This window comes from Neolamprologus multifasciatus, chromosome 23, assembly GCF_963576455.1.
Source record: "Neolamprologus multifasciatus chromosome 23, fNeoMul1.2, whole genome shotgun sequence".
Lineage (NCBI taxonomy): Eukaryota > Metazoa > Chordata > Actinopteri > Cichliformes > Cichlidae > Neolamprologus > Neolamprologus multifasciatus.
Window position 1 is genome coordinate 37,466,030 of NC_140460.1, and position 23,246 is coordinate 37,489,275.

Genomic DNA, 23,246 nt, shown 5'->3' on the forward strand with positions numbered 1-23,246 from the left:
AACATGTATTTACAGCTAAGCTGCTCAGTTTGTGGGCAAAAAGTTCACATAGGCATTAGTTAAGTGGAGCCCACTAGTTTATATTAAGTAAGGATATTGTTTGCATTGCATACAGTAAAAGCAGAAACAGATGCACCCCTACATTATTGAAATGCTCCAACTCTTTCAAGTGTTTCTGTTCAAGCAGCAAACAAGCAGCGCAGCAAAAACTGGGGCTTAAAAGTCCTGCTTTACCATTAAATATGCACTGTAGCCTATTTTCCCTTCTCAGATGTTGTAGCTACACCCTGCTCCGTAATCATGAAAGCTACCCCAGCTCATGTCTTTTTAGTAAGTAACTACTCTCTGCAAGTGGTACTTACAAAAGGACTGGAAAGCAGCCTGTCCTTGTCTCATTGCCACAGGGCTCACCACACATCCCTGTGACACTTACTTCACAATTATACAGGCTGCCAAAAAGACTTTGGGAAGTCAAAGAAACACCTGTGAGGAGAGAAGTAGCATATGGAGGAAGAAGACAGATGAGAGGGGTTCATGAGAACCTACAAAATATTGTTCAGTGGAGCTGATGTCATATGAAATACGACAGCCTGGAAACACTGAGGTCAGTCTTCCTATCCTCGCGTCCTTTGCCAATGTCTGGAAGTCATTTTTTTCACAACGCTTGGCTTCAGTTTCTGCATTAGTGTACCGACTGATCTTGGCAGGCTGCTCCATTTTTTCCTCCTTTTTTTTTTTTTGTGCGTGTTAACATCAGGGTTCATGTAGGACACTGAAGGAATCTAGAGTTTCAGTTAGTAACTGCAGTGACCTACAACTACAGCGCAGTGAGTGAAAACAGCCGTGCTCTGTGCGGTAAAAGTGGATTGACACATTTTTCTGAGAGAATCCCCGGACGGTTAGTCAAACCTACAGGCTTAATCTGACAAAATAACGTGTGTGTGTGGGTGTGGGTGCTTGTGTGACTGCCTCTTGGCAAATCTCATTCACTAATACCCCGGCAGCTCAGCAAGGGAGCGCAAGCGCCTATTGACTGCATCTCTGGGTTAAGTTCGTGGCTGAGTAGCTTGCTAATCTCTCTCTGCTCCGTTGATCTTCACTCTCTAGAGAGTCCTGATTATTTTGACCCACGTGCCACACAGTCAACCATACTCGGTGTATGAGTCGAGAGCTGCCCCTGAGATTGTCACCGCAACATGCCTTTGGGGTGGCAGGGAGGGTCACTGTCATGTTTGATTTGTCAGCTTCACCCCTCACTGCTTTTTGGTGATCCCCATCAAGAGATTATTCAGATGAAATGGTGTAAATAAGGAGTGAGATTTCAGGCTTTAAGCTGATCAGCTGTGATCAAGCTGTGTTAATGATGAAGCCTGAGAGCTCGACACACGGATTTGTTTGCACTTAAATGACAAGTGTGCCTTTGAAACAAAGGACCATTTTGATCCAGCTGTGCGCTAACACAAGAGGCATTTCATCATGTAATTCTGTATGTGTGTGAGTGTTACATTACATTTGCCAATAAACCCTGTTGGCAGCTAGCCAGCCGGTGGGACCTCCATCAGATCCCAGTGGCCATCGTGGGAACATTCCTGACGCAGCGTTATTCCATAATTCCCACCATGTGTGGTTTTTCCAGAGCCCAGTGCTCACTGCATGGGCCGTGGAGAATCCCACAGAGGAGAGGAGATCAGCTCCTTGTAATTGCAACCAGACTTGGCCGTGTATGAGTGGGTATTGCTAAAGAAGCCTGTGAGTGATAGTAACCACTGGGAAAAGCTGCTAAGCAGAGCAGGTTGTGTTTCTAGCTTCAGTAGAGTCTTGGTGCCGTAATTTGAATAAAGATTTAGCTGTTTAAATAGAAAAAGTAAAATTAAGGACCCACATGGGTAGTATTTTAATATTAGAAAGCAGTCTTCCCAGCGCCCTGTACTGAGAGTAAAAGGGTGATATGAATAGAGTTTTGAAGGTAATTTGAGGGGTTTTTTTTTTTCTTTCCCAGCCTCAGCTGACATAAAAGTTGTAATTTTAGTCCTGACCCACTGAGGAGGTCATGCTGGCCTCTGTGCAAGAAGGAAAGCAGCTACTTCTCAGAATTGCACTTGACTTGGTATAACTGCATTGCATTGATCATTACTAATGCCTTCCCGGTGAGAATCGGCACTGGATCGAACCCTGAAGGCAGCTGATTGATTGTTCATCTGCCCTCACAAGAACGCTCGGGGTCCTTATCTTGTTTTGAGAGCAGATGAAGGTGTGTATCTATTCTGTGTCGCAACAGTTACATTTTATACAGTAAATCCATTTTCCAGAAAATAGCTTGTCATCCAACCCACACGAATGAGCCTAATGCTTAAAAAAAAACAATTAATCTCTAGTTTGTATTGTGTCACCTTGACATTTTTTTGTGAAGCTGACATTTTTTTGTGAGCTGATAGGTCAGCGTGTGATTATATACCACTACAACCAGGGCAGATGGGGCCTGACTAGTGAGACACACAGCAAATTCTGGATACCAATGCAATGTATTAATCTTATGTTAAAGTTAATGTTTTTACACTGGATAGCGTGCTACTTTAAGTGTAGTGGTGTTGTTTTGTCAACACCATTCAGACTTTGAACAGTCTGCTGCAGCTGTGTTTGTGTGTCAAAGTTTGTGTGTCAGAGTCAGATTGTTGCTCATGCAAAGATTGTGGATTTGATATAGTTACCAAGAAGCGTAGTGCACATGTGTCATGCATTTATCCCTGCCCTCTAACTCATTCGCCCGCTTGCTAATTTCACCTACAACAATCTGAGTCTTTATTTCCTGCTGTGACATCATCACTCCATGCTTTCCAACTGCACTGCCCTTCTTCCCACTTCCTGGCCCGACAGGAAATGAGCCGCCCCAGAGGAGTGCTGCTAATCGGGGAAGTGTGGGTGGACAAGGACACACCTGTGTCCACTACACTGGACTCTGTGTTTCCCCTCAGTCTGGTGTTGACTGGGGCACCAAAGTAAAGCACATAAAAAATAATGAAAGAAAAAAAAAATCTGCTGATGTTGCTGACAGCGAGACACAGAGCACCTTTTTGGGGCAGTTGTGGGGTTTTTTTGTAGTGCCCAGTTAACAACTTGAGTTTCCAGTCAAAGAAAGACAGTGTTGCTTGGTAGTTACTAGTTTGTTTGTTGTTGCATCTCCATCATAACTTGGTCATGTTTGTCTGTGCATGTGACGCAGGCCTGCCTTTGTTTTCAGCCGTGGAGCAGCTGCCCCACCGGCCGCCGCGCTGTTGTGACTGAAACAACTGTGTGTCCCCCCCTGCAGCTGCACAGGCCCATGTGTCACTGCCGCACCTGTTCAATGGCCCTGTGTTGACTGAGTGATATCACATGTCGACTGTGTGCAAATTACACAGAAATGGTGGGGGGAGGGTGATCTGTAATTTGAGCAGGCAATGTGTTTTTTTTATTGTTTGTTTGTCTTTTTAAAATGCAAGTGTCAGTAATGCCGTGCATGTGCACAACGCACCCATGAGATCTTTCATCCCCTTTAACACTCTTCCCTTGTTACATGAAGTCTGTTTGCTGTGAAAACACACACACACAGTTACACAGGCCAGGTTTTTTCCTCTTTCTGTTTTTGCTCCCGGGAGGGGCCTCATGCTGTGGCACAACAACAGTTGGTGCGTAGAAAAACGAAGGAACAGCTGAGACCAGCGGGAATAGCCATAACATCAGCTGCCGGCCTCTCTTTCTCTCTCTCACACACACACAGTAAATGCACACCAATATACAGCATTTATATTTCCTGTCTTGCTCAGCATGTTCTAACCTTATACTACCATTATTTTTCATTGTCAGATTATGATTCAACATCTAGATTTATTTGTAGATCTTAAAAAAGGGGGGAAAATGGGCTGGTGTGAGTCAGCGGTGTTGCGAATGAAATGGTTAAAGCCTAGTCAGCGTTATCGCCGGTGACTGGTGAGTCACAGTCGGTGCACACCTAAGAGTTTTGACAAGGTTTCTACTCTGACTCATGCTGTGAAATGATTAGCCTGTGGCGGTTAGACATGCTTATTAGGTTTTAGCTGCACGCGTGCGTTCATGCGTGTGCTGGCGGGAAATGCTTTGTAGTAAAATGAAGGCGGCCTCCACAGCTCAAATGTCACATTGTTAATCTCGCCGTAATGATGGAGAGAGTTTATGATGGAGAGCGAACCGCACTTGATTGCTTTCAGAGCTTTATGATAAGTGTCTCGCTGGCCACGCGCGGCGTTTAAGTCTGTGCTTGGTTAAATCGCTCGCTCTCGAGCACCCTCCGGTTAATCCCCTGCATTCTTGTGACAGTGAAATCAGCCTGCTCGTCTCCAGCTGCTGGCAGCCGTGCCTCTCGATCCTCCTGCAGCGCAGTGAGAGCAATAGGAGGCGATCCACAAGTTTGGGGTTTCACTGACTAATAGCTTTCGATGAGGTGACCAAAAGCGGGGATTGTATTTTGCCATCGCAACTCAAAATATGCACTAAATCATATCTAATGGATTTTCTTCTTCTCTTTGTTTCCACAGCCCCAGAGTGAAGTGGCAGTGTCATCTGACCTTTAACCTCAATAGAAAGAAGGAAAAGCCACTTCAGAGGTAAGACTTCCTGTAAAGCAGAGTGACTACTTTTTGTGGGTTATAAACTCTTGAGTGTAGGAAAAAGTTAAACTGTTATTGACGCTGCTGCCAGTAAGCTTTGCGAAACCTCTTTGCACACATCACACACGCAGATTGTTGTTTTTTGTGTTGGTGTAGCAAACTCAAAGAGAAGTTCTATTTAAGGTGGTTTCAAATGCCTGTTTTATTGCAGTGCCCCTGACATGCATGTCTGGCGCACCATGTGCTCAAACCATCATATCGCCTGTCGTGTCACTGGTTTACAGTTTTTTCTAAGTTAACAGTGTGGAGTCATGTTTATTTCGCAAAGCTGGAGCAAGTGGGGGTGCACAGAGGGAGGCTTTGCCCCTCCTCGAAGCCTTGATTCAGAGGACCTTGAAAATCAAAGCCAAATCAAAGAGAAGTAAAGCCTCTGAGGATCTTGTCAGGGAGAGTCTTCCTCGCCGAAGGAGATAATTCCCGATTTAAGTGGAACCATGTGAGTCGAGCCGCGGCTGGGGTCTGTAGTAAGAGATGCTCCTCACAGTAAGCTTTTATTTCTCTCACTGTCGCAGATCTGTGTTGAATTTGCAATCTGTGGTCTCAAAAGTTTCCACTCTAATTTACACTGAGGATGTTGACTTTACTCTCCCGCCCCCACAGATCAAGTACTGTACTTATTTTCTGAAAAGTTGCACATATGCAAACTAATCTATTTTTAGCTACTGTGTTAGCCACACAGATGTTAGTAAATGCACAGATGACTACAGACATTCACACCTCTGATTTTTTTTCCATAACACACTGGAATAAAACAACAAGATCCAGGAAGTTTAAGAACAGCTTTGTAAGGGGGGAAAAAAAGAAAAGCCGCTCTGCAAATATTACGGCTTGCTGGCTGCTATTTTCCAGACTGGTTTTTATTATTTTTGTTTATTGAAGTGATTCACAAAAACAAGCTAATTCAAATCTTTTGGTCCCAGTCTGGTTGGGTTATTGTTGGTTGCGAATGATTTTTGCTAGAGTGGGACGCAGGACAGAAACAATCTTCTCTTTGTTGATGCTGTTATTTGTACAGTAATGCCCTTTATCCACTCATGGCACTGTCTATTACCTGAAGCCCTTCCAAATTTAGTACCTAATGTGTTTTCCATTTGTTCCAGGATTGCATACAGTGTTCCTATTCATGTTTTTGTTTTGTTTTTTAAATCAGATGTGAAAAGAGAGGTCTGGTCAACGTATTTGAAAAATGAAAAAATGTCTAAACAAAAAAGAGAAAAATGTGAAGAGAGAAAGAGCCAGACACACAAATGTATGTGTGTGAGGGAGCTGGATATTTAAGAGGGCCCCTTGCAGAGATGCAGCCTGGGGCCTAAAGAAGGAAGAGTCCTCGCCCTGGAATTAAACTGTTCCAGGAAGTAGGGATGCTTTTGTGTCTGTCAGGGAGTGGTGACACAGTATGTGTCACTGTCTTGTGTTTAGAGTGGGGCTGCCTCTAAAGTTCACACTCAGCTGTCAGTTTCCTTCCAACATGTCCATCACGCGCTTTGGGGGCACGGTTAACGAGTGATTGTTCTGGGTCACAGTTGTCTTGGCAACGCCTTCGTGGAAGCACCGGATGTTCTTAAAAAGAAACGTCCTTGAGACAGTCTCTCCGACTTGTCCCAAAGACATGCAAGCTGCAGCCACGGAGACCTCTCGGAAATGAAAAAAATTATTTAAACGCGTGTGCGTTAATGACACAGCAGGAATGCAGGAGCTGGTGTGCCAGGAAGAGGGGTCTGTCTCATGAGAGGCAAACGCACACCAGCGGCAGGGGTTATGGACAGAAGCAAAGACCAAGAAGCAAAGACCAAGGGAGACATGGGAAATGTAGTAATAGAGGAAGTCATTCCCAGCTGCCAGTGAGGTGTGGGCATGCATATGTAGTTTTTTCTCAGCCTTCGTGCAGAGTGCATCACACATGGCTGGTTTGTGTGTCTGTGTGTGTTTTAGCATGTGGTGTTTGTGCAATTTGTTGCACCCACTGTGGGCTTTTTTTTTTATTCCCTAACAGGTGGCAGATGTAAACACACTGTTCAGCTTGACCGAGTAACCAAATGATAATGAAGAGGGAAAAATGATTGGCACTATAATGATTTCATTTGTCTACAGTGGATGATTTGATTATGGAAAAGTACTTAAATGAGGCTTTTGCATATATCCATTTTCATTTTGGAGCCTGGGGTTCTTTGGGGGCATCTGCATCTATTTTCATCAAAAATGGTCTGTTGTAGACAGCAGGCAATATGTTTGGGGTTTTTTTCCCTTTACTTCACCATAATGCTAATTTCTGGCTTTGTATTTTTGTTTTTTCACTCTACTTGAATAGTAGAACTCTAGAAGAAGAAACCAAGTGTTTAGAGCATTCTGAAGGCTGACATTTTGGCATTGATGGATAATCGGCCCATAATTAATTACATAAGTAAGAATTATTGTTATATTCTGCTGGACGGGCCTTAAAGAGTACCTCTAGGATATAGTGTGGCATTAAAAACTCCTACTCTTGATGAGTTCATGATGCAAACACACCCCTTTTTATTGAAATGACTTGCCCCAGGTTCATATTTGTGTCTGAGCAAGCACAAAATAAGACTGCATGCAATGCCAACCAGCGAGCATCAATTCAACCAAAAGAAAACAAGAGAAGGAAATCGGTAGAGTGTTTACGCCGTGGCTTTGCAGCTCTTTATATGCTACCAGATCAATGGGTCTCATCTATTTTTTAAGCACTGCCTGTTTGTTTTTTAATGTCTGGCTTATACTTCTCGACTCGTCGGCCTCTGCCGTCTGCTGCTGCAGTGCTGCATCATGTTTTACAAAGTTTGTGTGGGTGTGTATGAGCCCACTGCAGCAGACCACCTGAGCCCCTTCATCTATTTGTGTGTGTGGTTGGAAGTGTTGGACGTAACCTGATCTCTTGAGGGAATGGACAAGACTATGGATTTCACATTTGGACCGATGCCCTGAAGGAAGCAGGGGCGCTGAGACATCGTTGCTGTGTTTCCGTGTAAGGGAGAGTGACACAGACAAATAAGAAGAGACTTGCCCATGTGCGTGCTCGCTGCTTCAAAGTGACGTCAGCTTTTTCACCAAGTGCATAAATGACTATATTATGAAGTGCTGATAGACTGTATGCTTTGTGGTCATGGCTACAAACAGATGTTCAAACACTGTACTAACAATGTAGGTTGTTACAGTGTATGTGAGGCCTGTCAGCACAGAGATGTGCGTGCGTGCTTGTGTGTTGCCATGGCAGTTTCTCTTTGAATAGATGCAGGGCAGCTGAAATTTGGCTCGCTCTGATGCTGGTGAGCTGTTGAGTCCTCGCACCTTACCGCCCACCAGTGTGACCGTGCATTTTCACACTCCCTCTCTTTTCTAGTCTCACTTTCTCTTGCTCTTCCTCTCTCCATCTGTCTGCTTCTGACATCCTCCCCATCTTTCTCCTCTCTCTGTCCCCCATCTCTTTCTCTGCCCCTCCTTCCTAACTGGCTGCGTAAGCCGGAGTGGTTGAGTGATCCTGAATGCACTCAAGCGTGTGTGCGTGTGTGTGTGTGTGTGTGTGTGTGTGTGTGTTTCTTCCCTGCTTACAAGCTGTTGCTCGTGCTTGACTAATAACACGGGAGCTGTTGTTTCGGCCAGCCCCCCCTCCACAATCTAATAGCTGGCTCCGTTCCTCCATTATTATTGTACCCATCCATCATTCCTTCTCTGCTCTCTCTCCAGCCTGTTAACTATCTCGTATCACCCCCCCACCCCACCCCCCACCAACCAAGTAGTCCGTCCCCTTGATGTGCTTGCTTTCATGTGACACATGCCACTTCTTATTCGTGTTCTGTTTTTGACTTATGTTTACAGGACTGTCTCAACATTTGAGACAATGCTGAGATTTCGGAGCACATTTCCATCAACGCTCTCTTGTGTTTAGTGCTGCCGTAGTCATGTGTGAAAGAAGGCTGTAGCCCTCCAGTTTTAAAGCCTAAAATTTACCATTATGTAAACAGGCCGTAGATTTAACATACAAGCGCAAGTTTACTTTTTTTTACATTTATTTTAGGAATTTACAGCTTGAATACAGGCGTCAGGATGAATCAGGGCAAAATATGAAAAAAATACTTCATTAAAAACAACAATATAGAACGTAATGATGTGGTAGTCTAACTCTTACACATCTGGCAGTGCTGACGAATCAATCGACAGCAGGTGGTGGGAGTGTTAGTTTCATTTTCAGGTATTACTGGTGCTGCTGGTCATGACATCAGTATGTAAACACTCCTTGTGTAGCATAAAACAGAAACTATCACAAGTGAGGCTTATTAATTTTGGCATGGCTCTTACTTTAATGTATCTTCCTTGTGTAGTGTACAGCTTTGAGTGTTCCCCATGCCACAAATAAGGAATGAGCTCCACCCATACTGTATGTCCCTCACCCCTTCTTAAATTAAACCTGTAATCATCTTGTCACAAGCTTTCCTCATTAACCTTTAGGGCTGCAGCCACGCTAGATTTTCCCATTCATCATGGGCAAACAAGCACAGTGTGTTATGTCGTTTTCTGAGTCAGACATCACAGGCTACTACAGGTCAGCCAAGGCTGACAAACCAGCCACACCTAGTTGGACTTTTGGTCCAGCCACTCCCTTGTTCAAAGAGTTCTTTTACTGGCACTTCGAAGTTTCCTATTTTCCTTCTTTTTACTTGCATAATGCCCACATGTTGACGCAGGGATGGCAGCTTCTGGCTTTCATTTTTCGTCTCCTGGTGTGACTTTGTATATGAAGGGAGGGGACCAGGGGGGAAAAGGCAAGGCAGGGACAGAAAGCAGGGATGGGAGTGGAAATGAGCAAATAATCAGCATCTGCATGGCAAATGCAAGCCTGGAAATGACACACACTCGCACATTTACAAAGAGATCGTATCTATTTTTTATATCTTAACAGTAGTGAAACCAAGCATTTGTCTGCTCCAGGCTTTGTTCTTTGACAGAAGACCGTATTTCAACTGTCAAGCCACAAACAAGATTACAAGACGCGCTCAAAAGCGCCTATTGCCTTCAAACGGCTACAGGATGTCATTATGATATTTTGACACTTGGCTTTACAGCGTGGTGTTTTTACTGCGATGACACAAACACATGCATGTGTGAAAGGTGAATCATAGTCTGACAGGTTAGAAGTGCAGCTTGCACCAGATGATGGTCTGACATGAGAAAAAGAGATGAGGGGGAGAAGATCAGAGATGAATGCATTAAATTTATTTTAAAGGAGTGGGTGATTTTCAGAAACATTCAATTAACATGTAGTTTCCCTTTGTAAGTACCAAGAGTTTGCAAATGAGCTGTATTACATGGAACAGACGGGCCTTACAACTGCTGGATTTTTAACAAGGAAGGCGATCACCAGGAAACCTGCATGAGGCTGTTTTTGTGTTTATAGATTTGCATGTTTTTATACACTACAGTGCTAGAATATACAGCACTTATTTTATAAATACATTGCTAAAAAAAGGAACTTTTGTTTTAATCAGAGTGCAGCTTCAAGTCAGTTAAACTTGTGGGATATTGATCTGGTCAGTTAAGTAGCAGAGGGGGTTTGCTCATCAGTTTCAGCTGCTTTGGTGTTAATGAGACTAACAGAAGGTGCACTAAAGAGACAACAATGGCACGACCACTAAAACAGGAATGGTTTTTACAGTTAGAGGTCACTGACTTTTCCCCCCTCCATCTTTTCTGACTATTTTTTCACTAGCTTTGCGTTTAGCTACAGTCAGTGTCACTACTGGTAGCATGAGGCGATACCTGGACGCTACAGAGGCTGCACAGGTAGTCCAACTCCTCCAGGATGGTGCATCAATTTGTGCCATTGCCTGAAGGCTTGCAGTTTCTCCCAGCACAGGAGAAAGCGATTTAGGAGAGCCTGACAGGGCCGTACACGACCCTTAACCGATCATCAGGACTGCTGTCTGCTCCTTAGTGAGCAGACATGCAAGAGCACTGCAAGAGCTACAAAATGACATCCAGCAAGCTGTTGGTGTGACTGTCTCTGACCAAACAATCAGTAGCAGTGCAACCTGAGGGCTTGACTTCCTCTTATGGGCCCCTATGCTCACTGCCTGGCACCATGGGGTTTGATTTTTAGGATGTCTTTGAATTCAGCCCTCTGTAGGTTGATAATTTTAATTTCCATTAACTGATGTGGTATCCTTTCATTTCTAAGAGATTACCCAATCCATATCAGTATAAATAAGGTGGATTTAAAAATGGCCTATCAGATATGCATAATCACATGGTTTTGTGTTTGTTTGTTTTTCCCTCTAGATTACTTCACTTCACACACACTACATTGCCCAGAGGTTATCAGCAGCATTTACAGCACTGGGACATGCATTAATATCCCCAGGTCCGATGACCGACTGTGTTTGGAGCTGTTCCTGTCTATGGGTGTTGTAGATGCTTTGCCTGCTTCCTCTGTTTCAGCTTTGTTTGCATCTGCCCCCAGAGACCTTTATCGGCATGAGCATTTTGTGTCCCATTAAACTCTCAAGAATTCCCGCTCTCCATTTAGAGCCAAGCACCACGACAGTGTGGGCATCGCAGAAATTCAGAGTTTGTTATTGCCACGCTGTTTCTGGTTTTATTGCCTCATGTTTCTCATTTTGGCGTATTTTGAAATGGTGATATAATGTGTTGAGAATATTTTTAGATGAGAGGTGTCAGACACTGGCGTTAAGCTATTTTTGCAAAGATTGTTTGAGAGAAGAGAAAAATAGCGGTGAGGAGTAGGTGGCTTTGGAGATGACCCCTACACTCCTCACTGCAACATTTCAGCACACATACAGTTGAGGCTTGGTGGAGGTTTTTCTCCAAAAATAGCATATTTAGAAGTACTTGGGGAAACATTCAGTCAGTGGAGTATCTGGTCACAACAGTGTTTACACAGCTCGAGTCATTTTCCACCTCCCAGCCCTCTGACTTCCTGTGCGATGGAAATATGAAAGGCTTTATTTGTAACTCAAATGTTGAGAGTAGTTGATCATTTGTATGTCGACTGCAGGCAGAACAGGTGCTGCTGAAGCTGCCGGTGCATTACAGTCGGCACTTGTTTTCCGCTTCTCTCGTACTTTCATATGAATTCATAACTTTCACAAAATAACTCTTGATCTTAATGTAGTACATTTTCATCTGAATATTAAGAGAATAAAGACCCAAGACTGCAGCTGTTCCTGCATATTTGTGCTTCCCTACAGGGTTTAATATTGGATCCATTAACTTTTAATAACAAAACATGCCTCTGTCACCTAACCAAAGGCTTGTTTGAAGCCTGACATGTCATATTTGGTGTGAAAACAGGCCTTAGGCTGCATTAGTCACTCCAGTCAATGTGACGTAAAAACAAGAGATCAGCAAGTTCACGTTTTAGCCAGTCCAGCTTTGTTTTCTCGCCTTAGCTTCTCTTTCTGAATCGTCACCCTATTTTCTGTATTGCGGTGAGGGTAGACTTGACACATCTGCAGCCAGTTGGATTAATAAAAAGTCCCACTTAATCAGTTGCATACAAGGATGTTTTATTAAGAGTTGGAAACTTATTCGAGACACAATAATTAAACAACAGTTTAACATCGAGTTTTCATATTGCTCCCTTTCTAATCCTCTCGATACGCTCTGATCTGGATGACTTGGGCTAAAGATAGACACGTCTTTCTCCTCCTCCTCCTCCCACATACTCAACCTCCTCAGCGCTGGGTGCTTACTGCGCTTTCTTTAACAGTTTGAGATTTTTGTTCTTAGAAAACACTCTGCATAAAGAGATGAGCAGCCACTGCGAGTTTACATGAAAACCAAAAAGAGACTCCAGAAGGAGCCTCCACGGGAAAAGGCCTTTGACCTTTATTCTTTCACCCCAGACCTCTGAGCTGCCCAGCAGTCACAGGAGACAGATGAATGGCGGTCATGCTCAGACAAGACAGACGGGACCATGCAGCATCAGCAGGGAAAAGGCCACAGCTGGTGTTTAGTTTGCGATGACGCCTGTAGGAGTGCATTTGCAGACTACATACACACGCATATATACACAAACACAACCTCCTATCCCCGTGTCTCTCTCAGGTCATGCTCCATAAGCTTAAAAGCAGGGCCTCAGGTGGTAATTCACTTAAACCTGCAGCAGCATCTGCTGTTAAGGCCGTGATTCCATTAGAATGACAGCAGCTATTTCCAAAGTGCTCTTTGTTTTTGGCTCTGCATCGTTTTCCCTCTATTTTTACTCTTTCTGCATCTGGACTGAGTACACACCTACAGCATATCTATATATATTTGTACTTGTTTTTTGACCTGACCACAAGTCTATGTGTGTGGAAGAGACCCTTATAAAGGACTCCAGGCCGTTTACACACAGCTGTTAAGTGTCCTGCAGTGCGACTCATTTCCTGTATGTGTATTTACATATGGAATAACCTCAGGGAATAATGGCAGTGCAGGCTCATTTGATTTTTAGTCATTTCCTCTTGCGCTCGTCTTGATGCCATAGCTCGAGATACTCACCTGATTTTACAAAATCATGGCTGTGACTGAAGAGTCCCCATATGGAGCCACATTTCATGGTAGCCAAGGAGACAAACGATTCAAATTGTGTTACGATGTAACATGTGTGGGCATAAGGGTGGTGATGTCTGGATCTCACTCAAGTTTCTTCCCCCCCATTCCTACAAGTGTACAAGTGCCACCCCCGCCACTACCGCCACTATAAGTGGTATGGATAAGCTGGACGACAGCTGGAGCTTTCTGCAAGGAAACAAGTCATGTGGGCAATTAGGAATTTTGCACATCCTGGCTATTTCCTGTTCTGACTGCCACACACGTTCACGAGTGCATGGATGTAATTTTAAGCGCACATATACACACTGGGTTGTTTTTGTTTACATACTCATTGACTCCATTCTTTCCTCCACAAGATGACAAGTTCATGTTTCTCATGTGTTTTAATGAGAGTGCCGGAAGAAGGAAGCTATCCATCATCAAAAGTATAATAAACACTCTGTGACAAGCTTTGGTCTGTAATACAAGCTTGTAGCACCAGCTTCAGGGTACGTCTTCTACATGCACCACATACAGTGATTTCTAGTAATAAGCATGCTGGAATTTGTCTGAAATAAGCACCCCTCAGCTGCTTAGCTTTTCATCTTTTATCTGGTTTGCTACGACCTTCATCACATTCTAACAACAAAGCATAGCTTTCAGATCACCAAGTGTTCATTTTAGCCATAAAGGCAACGGCACACAAATACTCACACATACAAGCAGACGTTTTGCTAGATCAAAAGAACAGGGGTCATCAGCGGGGTTAATCCCAGTTTGGTACAGTCCCCTCTAGTGACTGACACCACATAGCTGGGATAACATGGAATGACACCCTCTGAAAACATCAATGGGATTACTCGGGAATATTCCATCTGACTGGCCTGTTTTGGGGGCTCCGGAGCCAAGACAGGAGTGCACACCAAGGGAAAAACAGGTTGAGCGTTCTGCTTTCGTTTGTTTAATATCCAGTGTTGAATATACAGTGGTGTAATATTTTTCTTTGTGTGTGCCAAGCTGATAGTGTGCAGTAAGAAAATGTGTTTCTGCACTTCTTCTGGCATCTGACCGGGTATCAGAGCCATGACCACCTCCTCCTGTGCTCAACCGTACTTTGCTTCCACTTGACAGGTCTGTCACCAGATTAGTGAACGATCTTCCTCGGTGCACATCGGCATTTGGGTGAACAAATTTTTTTCACATGGACCGGAGACCATCGCATTAGAAAGAGAAGGAAATGAGGATGAATGTAGGCACGCATCAAGGCTGCAGATTGTTTTGCGTTGTCAGTTGGAGCCATTTTCTGTTATGTTTGCCTCCTTCATATCATTCATTCAGTGTTTTGTCTACTGTGGCGTCCTTGTGTGTATGAAAAGGATTGGGTTAGACAATTTAGCTTTGACTCTAGAGCGTCAGATTTGCTCCTGATTTTATTCTGATTCTGTTTAATTGTTAGATATATGGGACTCGAGTCGGCCAGGCAAACAGATGCATGCTGGTGTTGCGCCACTTTCCATTTAACCCACTAGAGGGAGCTCTGCCATCACCTTTGACTAAAAACAGCTGGGCATCCTCAGCGAGCCAGCTATGCTTTCCATCCTATTATCCACCGGCCTTTAACAGCACATGCTATTGCTCCCTGTGGTCTGATTAATATCTTAATTCAACAGTGATCTGTGGGTCTCCAAAGAAAAGAGTGTTTTTTTTCTGCAGACATGAGGAAGATGCTCTGCTCCTCCCTCTGTGTTGGCTCTTGAGCTGGTAGTAGAGGTGCTGGGCGTGTCAGTGATGCACAGCACACAAGACACCACAGGGTGATCGCACAACACAAGGTGCCCGCTAGGGGTCTGCGAACTGTTGTCATGGTAACAGGCAGTGAGGTTGGCATGAGATTAAGTTGTTTTCGCGTTTTGTTTTGTTTTTTCCCCCCTCTTTCCTCATTTAGATAATTCCTGCTATGTGGGTGTGAAATTGTCTCTTATTTTTTTCCCTTTCTGTTTCTTTTGCATTTGTGTGTGTGTGTGCGTGTGTGTGTGTGTGTGTGTGTGTGTGTGTGTAGATGGACCAGGTATCTGATGATGAGTTGGACCATGGAGCAGAGGAAGACAGTGACAAGGAGGACCAGGACCTGGACAAGATGTTTGGAGCCTGGCTGGGAGAGCTGGACAAGCTCACACAGGTTAAAACACAAATACACTCACACACACTAAGGGGGTGGTTTGTTACACAGACGTAGACAGAGCACCGAGAAAGGATGGGGCTGTATCCATAGCAACCTTAACACTGCTAATCCTGTCTCCCTTTACTGTATCCTAGCAACTCCACTCCCACCACCACCACATAGTATTTGTGCAGGTTTCTGGGTAACTGAGGAGTCTGGCAGGCAGACGAGGTTGTTACGATGCGCTTTGACTGTAGTGTCAGAGTGTGAATGTGTGTTTTGCAAATGTGAATCTTATGAGTTTCGTGTGTGTGCGCACATTGCAGAGTCTGGATGATGGCAGGCCGCAGAAAGCACTGCAGAAACCTCCTCTCAGGCAGGAGACGAACATGGCCAACTTTTCCTACCGCTTCTCAATGTATAACATAAATGGTAAGACCTCACTTCAGTATAACAACAGAACAGAGATGCACTTATTAGTATAACCCTCTCTTTGGCAATAACTCCTGCTTTGCTCCTTGCAGAGGCGCTGAACCAAGGGGACACAGTGGACCTGGATGCCCTGATGGCTGACCTGTGCTCCATCGAGCAGGAGTTGAATACCATTTCCAAACCAAACTCAACTTCTCGCAGCCAGAGCAAAGGCCAGCAGAGGGCAGCTGGAGGGCGCAGTGCTAGCACCAAGCACACAGGCACCAGTGGAGGAGGAAGCAGCGGAGGTAGTCCTGCTGATTTATGGGCTTTTAAAACAAAAAGTGCAGTTCCTAAACAATTTGATACTCATTATGAAGAAGTGAGACTGTTATCATTTGGTATCCTTTCAGATAGTAGTCAATTGTAAGGCATGATGTCTGAGATTGTTGTACAGCAGTGGCTTCCAGCTTGCAGCCCAGTCAGATGAGCTCAAGAGCCCTTCCATCACTTCCACCTCATCTTCATTTAACCTCATTTTAAACTTGATCGGGAATGTTTCATCTGTTATTGAACCATAACAGAACCATTGAACCATCAACCATAACCCTTTATTGTCATTGTCCATGTACAATCATATTATGGGTTCTCCACACCAACTGTGCAGGAATAAAATATAAATAGTAAGACAGCAGGAATAAATAGCAATCAGGAGGAATATATACAATGCAGCCCACTTTGATTTTAGGTACGCTGGACCTGTGGAACTCCCCTTTCTTTAACTACACATTTAAAATCTCTGAAATATCATAATGTAAGAAAAAGTAGGGCAGTATAAGCTGTAAAACTAAAGTCTGAAATCTTCAAAAGCCATCGAGCGGGCCAGATTGGAGTCTTTGGGAGGGGAATTCTGTTCCCCTGGCCTTATATTGACACCCCTGCTCTACACTGCTGGTTTCCACCTTTTTATTCATGCTCTTGGCTAGCTTGTAGTTTTTGCTGTTTATTCAGCAGCTGTATTTGTATTCCATATACATACTGCATTTAGCAAACAAGTTCAATTACTTATCCACATTTTAGGCTGCCTATATCAACCATTTTTTCATGTTTAGGATTTTGAAAGTGATACCATTGGTAATCTTTCCATGTCCCCCCTAGCTGCAACACAAATATACCCCCTGTGGTTAGGAAACACTGCTGTGCATCAAAAAGAAGGAAGTCTTTGTGGGATGAAAGAAAAGTGTAAAACTGGGGTTGAGAGAAATAAACACCTGCAAAGTTATAACAGAGAGAGAAAAGGTGAAGCTTTATAGAAAACAGTCAGTTTTGTTGAGATCTTTCTTCTTGTGTCAATATTTAATTCAATCGAATATTAATTTCACTGTCAAATTGAAACCCGCCCCAACAGGAAGTGCAAGCAGCAGTACTCGAGCATCACCGGCCAACACGGTACGAGGTGGCAGCGCCACTGCTCGCCCCGCGGCCTCTAACATCTCCCTAGATGACATCACCTCTCAGCTAGAGAAGGCCTCCCTGAGCATGGATGAAGCGGCACGTCAGACGTCCTCCTCTTCCTCCTCCTCGTCCTCATTTTCCTCCAGCACCATCCGGCGGCCCTCGTCCGGATCGTCCGGCGGCGGAGGGCAGCATCGGAGGACTGGTTCGGTCGGTGCTGTCACCGAGCAGGACGCACCATCCCAGCGGTCTAGTGTGAACTCGGCATGTGCCTCAGCTTCGAGCATGGACTCCCTGGATACGGATAAAGTGACAGGAGGAGAGGTGGAGAGCCAGGGCAGCCCGATCTCACAAGGACAAAACCAAACCAATACAGAGGTACGAGCCACACTGAAACACACACATAGACGTATCAGACGGTTTAAATGAGTCTTTCCAGATGTGACGGTAAGTGTAATGTACACAAGGACTGCGGTCAGTTCAGTTTGTAAGTCAGGAGAAGTGAGAAAGTACTAAGCATAGACCTTAACGAAGCCAAGCATGTTTATACACACATACTGATTGGAAGGAACTGCATGCCTGAAGTCTATCCAAAGTAAATGCACAATGCATCCTCTGTATCGTGCATTCGATGCTATCGGTGAATGCATTGCAATCTCAAGTGTGACTCGGATTACAATGTCAACACCTAACAAATGTTCACTAACAAAAGCAATGCCGTGGTCGGACGGCCATGACAGTCTCTCGCACGTCCCCCCTGTTTTCGCCTGCATGTGTTTACACTGTCTGTGTTTGCATCCTTTCTTATATCCACGGCCTCTGTCCTCACACACGCACACACCCCACCTGCCTGCACCCACCCGACTTTTCCAGCATGTCACGCTACGACGAGCCAACAGTAAGCCGGCCAGGCGGCAGCTTGACTTCACCTCGCGAGAGGGTGAAGTGGATCGGGCCACCGTAAGTGTGTGTGTTTGTGAATGATTGAGCAATTTCTCCAGTTGGTGTGCACAGTTAATTGTTTCAAGGTTAATGGACGTTAGGTGCAACAGAATTTTTACAATTGAGCTGTCGTGTGTGTGTTTGATGTGTGTGTGTGGTGTGATAGCGTAGCTGTGGAGTCTAGGTTTCAGAGAATATACCGTGTATTCACGCTTTTCTCTCTCATAATCATTGCCTCTTTTCCAACAGCTGTATCTAATGACAACCATCGCTGCTGCGCATTAATGAAACCTTCTCTCGCTTCCACGCTTCTCTGTACAAAAACAGATCAAAACACTTGTGATTAATAAGCTTCACAGAATCACCTGGCACTGACTTCTCTATATTTTGTCTCTTCTTCTGCTCTTATCCTCCCCCCATCTTCTCCTCCACCCAAGCACTCCTATCTGGACCAAGAAACCTCGCTCATTCTGAAAAGCATAGCTGGAAAGCCTTCTCACCTCCTGACCAAGGTGACTTCCTCATACACTTTTTGCTTTCATTCCTCTCCTGTGCATTCGTGTTTGTATCCGTGTGCATTGCTCCTGTCTTCTGCTCTGCTCGTCTTTGTCCATGCTGAGAGTGATTATAGAACAGAGGTTTGCAGAGTAAAAATCGAATAATCATGGATCATATATCTGGCGAGTATTTCAGAATGGATTTCTCCTCGTGCTTTACTTTCACATAAACAGATTTATTTTTTCAAACATGCTTCCACATGTGGTGTTTTGTCTGTGGGCCTTCATTTTGTTCGATCCTTCTTTCTAACTTCATGTTGCTGGCTTTTGATTTGCACTCAGTCTTCTCTGAGCAATAAAAGCTTACAAGGGGAAAATTTATTAATGTATTAGCATTTATTACGCAGTATTAAATCATTACTTTTAATATTTTGAGTTGTTTAGAAGTCTGAAACAGAAACCAGTGTGTGCTTGCAGGGCTTTAAATGGCATGATTTGTTGCCTTTCTCTTATTTTGAAAGGTTCATCTGTGCTTTAGAAAAACTGGCTACACAAGAGGCAAAACAAATGCGAACAAAGTCTACTTGATAGATTTCTCTGTGGGTTTTGGTCACATGTCACAGTCTTCAGCAGATGGAGCTTGCATTATAGAGACTAAACCATTACTTGATTCACCCATAGTTGAGATAATAACCCTACGTGCTAGCCAAAAGTGGAATTTGTGTTTAACTGAAAAAACAAATCTAAGTTGTACTCCAGCTTAGTTTTGTTATTCAAATGTCTCTATAATCCAAGTCGTGTCTGATGCTCCCATCACCTCTTTTAACCTCTGAGTAGATGCTTTGGCCACTGCCTTTGGCTTCTTTGCAAAATTTATGCTGAGCATATGTGTGCATATTTGTAGTTTGGAGCTCATTGCTTGTGAGTTATCCCACCTTTAATACACAATGCATAGCAAAGTATAAATCAGCTGATTCCAAGTTGGTTGGATATTAAATCCTTAAATTCTATAATGCTGATTGACTAGAAGAGAATGTTACAGTGTGTGTCTTTAGAAACTGAAAGTTTACAGTGCATTTTCCCACACAGAGATCTCTATTAGTGGCTGTTGGCAGTACATTGTGAGCCCTTTCAGTGATGTCCTTTATTATTTGAATATAATGGGTGCCGGCAGCGACACTGTCAGCTCATCTGCCCTCAATTGCAGTCACCTTATCTAAGAAGCTGGGAAAGAAAAGCGACTGGACTTCTTTAAGTTTCTTGATGATCGTGTGCATCGTCACATGAGCTAAGGTGTGAAAAAGGGTTATTATCAGCAGAGGTTTTGGGTGGACCTTGCCTCACCCTATCATGTGACCTGTTGCGATCAACTGACGCAAGATATGAGTGGGCGTTAAGCCGTCCTTAATTTTAGGTGTTAGACAGTTGGTGCTGTAAGCCATCCCCACATTGGACATAGATGGCTTCTTTCGCTCCTCTTCCATCTGTCTTCTCTGTCCAAAATGTGGACATTGGGATCCTTGAAAGAGTCCTTTAGATGCAGACGTACAGCTGAGTCTTGTCCTCTCGAGGTGGCTCTTCTATGTTGTGCCATAGACAAGGACATGTCCCACTAGGGACATCCACCAGTCGCTTTTCTTTCCAAGCTCCTTAGAATACCAGGATAACTGAGATGCTACACGGACATAGTCACCAAATCTTTTGGATTGATTCAGTGGTTCAAAACATTGGTGCCTGTTGCTGTAAACAGAGCACTCAGCTGTATATTATGTTGTTGTTTTTTTAAGGGGAGAGGAGTGATAGCCTGCATCTTTACAGGCTGTGAGGGGGTTTATGTGTTAGTGTTACACTTTCCACCAGAGAACAGAAGAAGGCGAGCCGCGATCGCCTGGACTCACAAGTTTTCTCCCTCTCCTCGCTCGCGAATCAGAATACTGAATGAGCACGGGATGCTTGGGAACAAGCGAGGCGGGAGAGAGTGGAAAGACATCAAAGGAAGTGGCTGCCAAGATTTTTTCTTTTTTCTTTTTTTTTTTTTTACAGACTAGGCAGAAGAGCTTTTTTTAAAAATTGGCTCTGGTGTGGCTCACTGTGAAAGTGGAAGGGAAAAACGCCTGTCGAATCGGAGTCGGTCTAATGTCTAATAAAAAGCAGGGAGTATGTGTCATGTAGAGAGGGAATAATAGATGAGAGCGCGAGGAGCGCCGAGGGGGGGGTGGGTTGTCCACGCTGACATTTCTGGGGCTGAACCCACAGTGCGACTCAAATTGACTCCCGACTGTAATCTGTACAACTCGCGTGACCTCTTGATCACTGTTGCTCTTACTCAGTCTTATACGCACACACATTGGGGTGGGTAAAAGCCTGCCAGTATGTGTTGGCCAAACACACTCTTGGTTTTAAAGCTTTAATGTGTGTGTGCCCTAGAGTCAGTCATGTGGAAAAGGTAGTCTGGGTCAAGGAGCGGGCAGGGGCTTCTTGAGATAAGAGGCTTGGGGAGCACTTGTTAATACCCCTCACCCTCTCTCTTTGAACACACATGCTCGTGTGTACACATGACTTCAAATATTCAGCACCTCAGCTTCTCATTCACCCACTCTCCGTCCTTGTCTCTGTGAGTTAGCTTCAGGGCCATAGTCGGTCATGGTCTTCCCCCGCCTCGTCCCGATTGGCTAAAGGGTTCAGGGTCTTTTAAACGGAGTTTGCTGGTTGGGCGGCCCTTCCTCCTGGTACCTTTTTTTGTGGGGATTATGCTCCCCTCGATTGGGTACGCTCCCAAACCCCTGCATCTGCTGTAAAGAGAGGAAACGAGTGATGGAGAGGGGAGGAAGCAGGAAGGGGGAGGGGCATTTTCCTCCCTACTGTCTCACTTGGCGTTTTAGTCAAATTGTGCTCGTCTTGGCCACACATGTCTGCGTGTCAGTGAACCCATGCCATCACTAAAGTCCTCGCTCAGCACCGTCTCAGCTAGCTCGACCGCTGTCATCTCTGGGTGACGGCAGACGTGGATGCAAGGCGGACTTTGATCGAGTGGGAATCACGCTGGAATAACTTTTTGTTTTTTAATCTTGGTGTGAAAGGTGGCAAACAGATTTTTGTTCATTTGAATAGAAGAAACCGCTTTTGTCATATTTTTAAATGAAGTTACGGACACATCTGGATATTTCCCATTTTGAGCATTTTTTGGGGGGGGTTCGCATCTTTAAGTTAGCTGCATGGATGCTCTTTGAGCTGATTCTACATTCGTCTGCAGCCTCTCACCCTTGGGGGATCTTCTACTATTGTCTCCCCTTCTGCTGTATAGCATGATCAAAAGAAACCGCCGCAGCTCCACATGAATCCGACATGAAACCATAAACAGCAAGCGGAGCACCATTTTTGAAGAGCCAATGCCGCCACGGCGTCTTTTATCATAATTGCGTCTATTTGTCTAATTGAACAATCACGCTCAAGTAATAAAACACACGTGGAAGCTTACACAACCTGTAGGAATGGAGGTGATGGCATCTTGTTGGAGGGGGCAGGTACGTAGCTGGAGCATGGGGGAAATTTAGATTTCTGCCCGTGACACAAGGCGCCATCATTCCAGATGCTTTTTTTCATGAAGTTGTGCATAGCTGCATGTGTTATTCCTGCCAAAGGAGTGACGGATGTATGACGAGGATGAGGCTATAAAATCAAAAGGCATTTTTTATGTGCGTGCTGTATTAACACACACCTGTGTGTTCATCTAGGAGGAGCAAGCTGCCAAACTGAAGGCGGAGAAGATCCGAGTCGCCCTGGAGAAAATCAAGGAGGCACAAGTCAAAAAGGTAGGACCACCTCTTAACTCGCTGACTCTTAGAAAGTGCAGGGATATGAAGTCCTTCTGACTTCTAATAATTGCCGTCTTGTCATATTTTGTGCACGCCGCATTTCTTTGTGAACTTCATTCACAGCGAGGCAGTGAAGCATGCAGAAAATAGGTCATTGCAGTGTTTGATTATGTGTGTGCGTCTGCTGGAGGAGGGAGCAAGGAAGCCGAGATGGGCTTCAGAAAAATAACGCAGATCCACATAAGACATGTTATTTATCCCGCGTATCAGCTGAACAACAGGAGCGCCTTGCCGCACTGACAGTTTGCTTCCACTGCGAGGTCGATACGGGACTCCTCACACAGGCAGGCCTTTTGTTTTTTTTCCCCCCCCCCCAGGCCGGTGAATGAACCGTCTCTTTGAATGAGACCAATGCCATTTAACAGAATAGTGTCTTTTTTTGCATGCAATGAATGGTTGAAGCCCAATAGTGTTACAGCGAACTGGGCTAGAGTATGGCTAGATAAAGGGTACTGGTACAGACAGGACACGAGAAGAAAAAAGATCTCAGCTAACACAGGAGAGCTTTGATGTGCTAAATTATTCGTGCCCTGTTGTCGGCGAATTTCACCGAAGCAGTTTGACTTCATCTGGATAAGAAATGGATCTTAAAGGATTTAGATGTTAGATTTAATTTAACTTTTTTCCCTCTGAGTGGTGGTGGGGGGGGAGGGGAGGGTCTCCTGTGAGAAAT

General features: G+C 44.5%; 1 protein-coding gene and 1 long non-coding RNA gene across 7 annotated transcripts in view; one reads left to right on the forward strand and one right to left on the reverse strand.

Moving 5' to 3' along the window:
• Window positions 1–23,246, reverse strand: part of LOC146492111 (uncharacterized) — a 379,576-nt gene that overhangs the window by 277,041 nt on the left and 79,289 nt on the right. The gene's annotated exons all lie outside the window — the stretch shown is intronic.
• Window positions 1–23,246, forward strand: part of raph1b (Ras association (RalGDS/AF-6) and pleckstrin homology domains 1b) — a 41,802-nt gene that overhangs the window by 7,460 nt on the left and 11,096 nt on the right. For 2 of the 6 annotated variants that reach the window (XM_085151833.1, XM_085151834.1), the window contains exons 2-9: window positions 4,551–4,619; window positions 15,292–15,411; window positions 15,720–15,825; window positions 15,918–16,112; window positions 17,213–17,637; window positions 18,133–18,219; window positions 18,639–18,713; window positions 22,433–22,510. In XM_085151833.1, the coding sequence (XP_085007959.1) occupies window positions 15,292–15,411; window positions 15,720–15,825; window positions 15,918–16,112; window positions 17,213–17,637; window positions 18,133–18,219; window positions 18,639–18,713; window positions 22,433–22,510 (1,086 nt within the window). In that variant the 5' untranslated portion in view covers window positions 4,551–4,619. Of the gene's footprint in view, window positions 1–4,332; window positions 4,457–4,550; window positions 4,620–15,291; window positions 15,412–15,719; window positions 15,826–15,917; window positions 16,113–17,212; window positions 17,638–18,132; window positions 18,220–18,638; window positions 18,714–22,432; window positions 22,511–23,246 lie in introns of all 6 variants that reach the window. The other 4 variants (XM_085151835.1, XM_085151836.1, XM_085151837.1 and 1 more) reach the window with 4 other exon arrangements.